Below are 6,978 nucleotides of genomic sequence, written 5' to 3' on the forward strand. Positions count from 1 at the left end.
ATGTCACTGTAACAAGGAGAAGAAAACAGGCAAAAATCCACCAACCCAAACATGTCAGAAGGCAGGTATTTTCCCAGCTCAGACTCCTGAGGTGACAGGCAGAATTCAGAAGCAGGAGTGTCGGAGCAGGCACCGCAGTCAGAGGTGGCTCATTGCACTCTGCCGCTGCTCCTGGCACAGGGCTCCGAATGAAAATCAAAGCAATACATCTCTTTTCAAAACAAAGAAAGAGGAGAAAAATAAATCTCATTCTCTGAGTACCTTTGATTCCTGGCTGGTAGTTGATGCTGGAGAGGGGGGCTGCTCCGTGCTCTCCACTTCATTCTCTTTCTCCACACTGTCCACGCTGACTTCAGCCGTGCTGCTCGGAGGAATCATTTTACCTCTAAAACACCGCTACTATCGGAGAAAAAAAAAAAAGCTACAGATGGTTCTTGCTTTTTTTCATTTAGCGTCCTCTTTCTTCTCTGCTCTTCTAGAGCAAATGAACTCCGACCGCTTGGTTTCACTATATTTGCCAGACTAGAATTCTCTGGATTTTCTTTTTTTCCCCCCCTTCTCCTCCTCCTCCTTCTCCTCCTTCCTCCCTCCCCTTTCCTATGCGATTGTGCTGCGAGGGAGTAAGTTATCGATGGTTCTGTAGGTCAGTTGTGTGCCTGCTTTCCCCCGGCACTCCTCCCCTCCATAGGAAGCCTGGAGGTGTGGAGCAGCGTCGTGACCGCCAGCCCCACAATCAGAGGGCAGTGAGCTGAAGCAGCGAGCCCGAGCCACGCACACACAGACAGACACACAGACACACACACACAGACACACACACACACACGCACGGCACTGGAGGGAGGAGCTGTGTTTCTAATGCTGTGAATAGCACTGGAGGAACATGTGCTGTCATAGTAGTGAAAGAAAGTAACGCGTGCATGCACATGCACACACACACACACACACAGAGGCCGGCAGTGTGTATGAAATTTGGAAATATTTTACCTTTTAACAGACTGGTGAGGACAGAGTTGAAGGGTACCCTTATATTCTTTCATGTCTTTTACTGAAGAAAAAGAAGCCCAGCAAAAGGGTTCTAGAAAAAGAGGAGGAAAATTAATCTTTTTCCTTGTCCCAGAGAAGATTATTTTAAATCCTAGCTATTCAGTGTCTCTAAGGCTCCCACCTTGCCCACATCCCAAACTTGCTAGCAAATGACAAGACAGAGTCAGGGGAGAGTTACCTGTGGATCCACGTGTTCCTCACTCCCCTCCCAGGCAGGGAAGCCCCGCTCTGAGGCATGCACACGCAATCTGGGTCATCTGGAGCTCCCACTATCATGCACATACTATACCTGTAGGTTGTCATAGTGACAACACTCCATCAGGCAGCAGCAGAACAGATGCAGCCATTGGGAAGAGCCTGTTGGCTTCCCCCATGCCGTCACTCCTGAGGATGCAGCACCTGAAGTCATGCTTGGGTCTGCAGTACTGCTGGCAGAAGGTCAGTGTGACTTTGCTGTCTGCCTCAGATTGCTTAATATTGCTTGGGGTTTGGCCTCTGATTTAAATCTGCTGCAAAGGTGCTTGTCAGCTCTCTTCCCTGCTGGATTGAGGTCTGTATTGTGAAGGGTTGAATGGATCTGCTTCCCACCAGATACGCTTTGCTGAGCGGGTGCCACTCCATATGGCTGGTGGAGATGACTCCTTCATTTAAAGAAAACAGAAAAAAGCAACCCAAATATGTTTCCAATAGCAATACTTACATCCTGGAAAGTGAGAAAAAAAACAGTTGTTCAGTGGATCAGTACAGGTGTTTGGAGATGATTTGATGGGGTCTAAGTCAGAGATGTGCCTTGTAGCTCTGGGAGAGGACACCAGATTCCCCTCTGGACCCATCCCTTAGAAACACAATTGCTACTTGGAGCTGCCTTGCAGGCCCCCTTCATCTCAAATAATCAGTGTGTGAAAGTTAAAGCAAGTTTACAAGATAGTAGGGGTTTTACAGATGAAAGCCAGAGCAGAAATTGCCCTGCAGCCTCTGTATTCTTAATAACTATGCAGAAGTCAGAAAAAAAAAAAAAAATCAGCTTCTCTTTGAATCCCCAGTGAATCTTCAGGACTAGAACTTAGATGGGGAAAAGGTCTTTATGTTTTTGAAACAGAGCATATAAGATATCAAAATCCTTAGCAGACAATAAAGATGAAATGCTGCAATGCTATTTGTACAGCTGCTTCAGAGCAAAAGAGTGTCTTAAGGGTCTGCCAGTAGAAGCCATTATTTGGCCTGTAGTCACTAACACGATTACAGGGATCAAAAAGAGAACACTGTTTGCTCTTGAGGCAGTGGCAGTAACAACAGAGATTGAAGCAAGGAAATACACAGCTCAGAGGGGCAGATTTGGCAGGTAAGAAGAAGAATTTATTTCCAAGGGCTTGCTTTCTAAAATGCAGCAGTGTCTCAGACCATCCCCTTCAGTGCTGGAGGAATTCTCCAGGTGCAAAGGTAATTTCTTCACTCAGCAAATAAGATTTGGGCTTTGCTGTAAAATCATCCTCTTAGCAATGAGCAGTGACTCATTAGAGCCACAGTTTTGGAGAATTAGGGTAGCTGTGGGCAACAGAGATCTTGGCAGGGCAACAGCAATTGAAGGCTCCAGCCCTGGCAGTACATCCTTCCCTGATGGTCCAGCCTAGAACAGCCCAGCCATGGCCAGCACATGGGGTCTGCCCCTTGCAAGGACTGTTCTGAGTGCCCAGCAACCTGACAGGTGAGAATCATAAAACTGAATTCTGCCTGGTTCCCAACAAGTGTTGTGATCTGCTCTTTCCTAAGAGGCTCAAAAACATCTTATGGTGAACTTGCAGGTTGCCTTTGAAACGGGTGTGGAGTGGCTGGTTAATAGTTAATTCTCTGAGTGTTGTAAAATCCTGCACACATTTTGTATGAAGAGCTTGTAACGTCATGATTGTGTAAGTGACTATCATACCACTCTTTACTTTAATTGTTTTACCAAATTAGTACTAACACCTGCTGCACTCCTTCTCTTTCCCCAATTACTCACTTGTCAACCACGATGGATTTGTCAGTTTCTTGACAATTAGCTTGGGAAAGATGAGTCAAACCTAAAATTTTACCAAAAATGCAAAAAGGAAAGGAAACTGGATTTGTTACATTTTTATTTCCTTCCACAGGAGCTGGCTATGGAAGATCTAATATACAGTATAACAAAACAGACTGATCAAGTTAGAGGAACCAGCATCTCTCACCCACATTTCACTCCTGAGAAGCTGGACTTGTGATTACTGCCGAGTAATCAGTCTCTACGTGGAGGGGCTCAGAGGAAATGGGAGCACTGCAGCTCTGTGCTAAAACAAGAGGAAATTGAACAGCTTCTCTAGTGTAGAGAGGAGTGTAGATTTCTGGAGTGGGGAAAAGCAATTTGGATGAATAAAACATGAGCGCCAGTTCCCAGCCCCCAGCTGAAGTTTGGCTGTGTAAAGGCTGCTGTGTGTTGCCTGGAGTCCCTGCCAAGCATTCCTGATGCTGGCTGCATGGGTGCCATGGTCTGACGTTGGCTGCATGGGTGCCATGTCTTGTCTGCCTTCACTCTCTGGTCCCACACACAAAGGTGACAGGGTGTGGTGTGGCACAGCCCTCTGTGCTGGGCAGCAGTTCTTCCTAAGCTCTGGCTGAAGCCAGCCTGATAAGAGCATCCCTAAGATTCCTGACTCCAGGAATACATACACACTTCCTGTTCTGCCAAGTCCTACCTGCTGGAGACCTCCAAAGTGGCAAGATTAGGCTGGTGGGATCTGGCCCATGCCATGGTTTTTGCCTCCCTTTTTTTTTTTTTTTTTTTTTTTTTTTGCTTTTTTGGTATGGACATTCCTTTGAAATATTTAAACACCTCTCTGCCAATGATATACATGCACAGTGCTGTATTTCACTAAGGGAATGATAAGAAATCAGTACTTACCAAATATTTTATTTATTTCTGTTTAGGCTCCCATGTTAGTAGAGAAAAGATGACAAGGAAAAAGGGAAGAGGGAGATATAATTGTCAGTATTCAGAGCTTGATGCATGAACCATTCCATGCCTCTGAGCTAAGAGGGTCTAAGGGACCACATAGAGATGATATTGCTTGTAGGTGGCACTGGTTCAAATTACTATGTACCACTCTCTAGAAGTTTACAAAGCTTTACAAGTGAGGAATCAGTCTGGTTGCTGCAGTCTGGATTCCTCTAAAGCAGACTCTTGAAAGAAAGCAGAATCAAGTCCACAGATTCCAACTTCCAAGAGGATGCAGACTGAGAGCTGCAGAAACCATCAGACACAAAAAGAAATGTTGTCCTAGTAGCACTTGAAGTGAAACTTGATCAGCCTCACCTCAAGCCCCTCAGTCCAATTTGTGAGCATTCCAGGTGAGAAATAGTTTTCTTTCTTGAATATTCCAGGTGAGAAGTAGTTGTTTTTCTTTGTCAAATAGAAACTGACAACAGGATACTCTGTGCCATCTCTGATGAGAATTTTACTTTTGGCATGGTGCTTTTGGCCAGGTGTACTGGTTGATATCTTTACTGGACCCTTCTCTCAAACATCTGCTTCACCCACAGCTGGCTACTAGACTGCAAGGACCATTTCTCAGAGTATCCTTCTGTGTTTCCAAGTGTCAGGCTAGCGGGCTCTCCTCTCCAGCAAACACTGGATCTGCAAAGAAAACAAGATTAAAATAGTATCACATGGCTGGGTTTTTTGTTTATAATCACTCATCCCTTGTTTGCTTACTATACAATCTTGGCAGTTCATTGAGCAGCTAACATACTAAAAAATCCCTGTGGATTCTGCTTATCTAAATGCCATCTGAGGGTTACAATCATCAGCTCATCAAGCTGGAAGCAAAAGCTGGTCAATGCTCTGAAAGCATTCCCAGTACTAATGGAACACTGGTGGCCTGCATTTTGACTAAATAATCTCAAAGTATATTTTAGAGGTAAAGTATTAAGCCTCCCACTGCTCCAGGGAGTGTAGCAAATGAGTAACTGTGGAGGAAGCCAAACCAACAGATTTGTGCTTGTACTTAAGCGGGAAAAAACCCAGAACCTCTGCCTGAGTATTAATTCCAAAGCCCTCTTTCTCTCCATCCACAACAATGCCACAGGGAGTGATGAAGAGATCATGCTGCATCTTGGGCAACATGAATATTTCTTTCAGGGTGGTCATGATGAGATTGAAACACTGCTACACAGATATCTAGACCAGGAAAACGAAGAGTGCTGCATCCTCTTGTGACAGCGAGAAATGTTTGAGAAGGGGAGAAGAGGATGTAATTATAAAAGGTGGAATTTAGCCAAGATACAGCATGTAATATGTTCAGTCTTACAAAAAGCATGGCAATACCTTTAAATAACCAGCGACAGTCCCGACCTGATTTTACATCTCGCTGGCAATAAGATTCCTTCTCACTTTTTATAGGAATGCGATATAAAAAGAAGAATCAGTAGCAACATTTCCTGCAACGCACAGATGCTCCTAGAAATTCCTGCCTTTTAATAGCCACTTACTGATTTGGTCCAATATGACTGTTAACAGGAATGATCTGAACCAATTCAATGGGTTGCTGAAGTGCTGATTTAGCCATGTACTAAATCCTTTCAGGGTACGTCACAAAAAAAAAAAAAAAAAATTAAGGGAAAAAGAATTATGATAAATAACATAATCTCCTCTATTCTTTTGAGACTGTGCTTCACTTCTACTTCCTTGGATAGTCATTAAGACTCTTCCAGGTGACTCTCAGTAGCAGTCATAATGGCCTGACATAATTATACCATCTCAGCCAGGTCTGTGTCTCTTTTATCCTCAGCATTTTCCAGGGTATGGTGGAAGGAAGGATCAACAGGGTAACCATGCTGGATCTCAATCTTTTTTTTTTTTCTTTTTAGAAAGGTTTTTGATAGAATGGGGCTTCAATCACTTCTTTCTTCCCTTGACCTTTCTTGACCTGAATTGCTCCTTAAATTCCTTTGTCTGGTTAGCTTTTCCAGGCATGAGCTGGGTATTACAGCTTGCAGAGCTTTACTGGATTTGTTTCAGGTTCCTGTTCTTTCCATTTACTGTGGTGCTGAATACTGTCATCATGAGCTATTTCTTAACTAATGTCAGTGAAAATGCATTGAGAGCAATGTTTTGCTTAGACTGTAAATAGAATCCAAAATAAGATCTGGCAAACATTCCCAGCATAACCCATGCTGAACACAAGGATGTGTTCCGTATATATGGTTTGCTTTTTTTTTTTTTTTTTTTAGATATCTTACGGGTATGCACCAATTTTTAACAGGCTGTGCATGCACAGTATTTCCTGTCTTAGGTAGTTACAGCACGCTTGTCACTGTAATATTTAGGTGCAAACATGCATGCTGAATGCAAAATGAACCTCACTGTTGACTGCAAACCTGCAACTGCTGTACTAATGTATTTTGCTTTGGAAGAAAAAAATATTTTTCATTGTTCTAATGACCTTGGTCATGGAAGGGGGCTTTTCTACAGGGTTTGTAGAACTCAGTAGTGCACAGCAAATCTTTTAAATGCCTTTGGACATTAAAGAATGAAAAGCTTTGTAGAAATAGAAGAAATTATTATCAAGATTAACATTTCGCTCTATCAGATTAGTGCATGTGTCAACTGGAATAGAAGTGTGTATGATGAGGGTTGCCTGCAATTATGTAATTCAGTATAAAGATCTATCACAGCTCTCAAACAAGAATCAAGAAAGTAATTGTTCAGCCCTTTATAAATTGGATGAAACAGTGAACATCTTGAAGACCAAATATATTCAGTTTATTCCTTGATCATTGATAAGATGTAAAATTTAAAAGATATTGCTGGTAGCTGGGTTGTTAGGTCTCCACATATTTACCAATTAAAAAGAGAAATGGAAATAAAATTTTAATTGAGCAAAAAGTAAACTTAAAAAACACAGCAAGAAGTTATCTATAATG

The 6,978-nt window shown here is 42.8% G+C and overlaps 1 protein-coding gene across 1 annotated transcript in view; it reads right to left on the reverse strand.

The window, feature by feature from the left end:
* Nucleotides 1-458, reverse strand: part of STAC (SH3 and cysteine rich domain) — a 71,706-nt gene extending 71,248 nt beyond the window's left edge. Inside the window, exon 1 of the mRNA XM_059477462.1 lies at nt 262-458. Within this exon, the coding sequence (XP_059333445.1) occupies nt 262-378 (117 nt within the window). The 5' untranslated portion in view covers nt 379-458. The remainder of the gene's footprint in view (nt 1-261) is intronic.
* Nucleotides 459-6,978: the final 6,520 nt, after the last annotated feature.

Source organism: Ammospiza nelsoni, chromosome 1 (assembly GCF_027579445.1).
Source record: "Ammospiza nelsoni isolate bAmmNel1 chromosome 1, bAmmNel1.pri, whole genome shotgun sequence".
In the NCBI taxonomy this organism is placed as follows: domain Eukaryota; kingdom Metazoa; phylum Chordata; class Aves; order Passeriformes; family Passerellidae; genus Ammospiza; species Ammospiza nelsoni.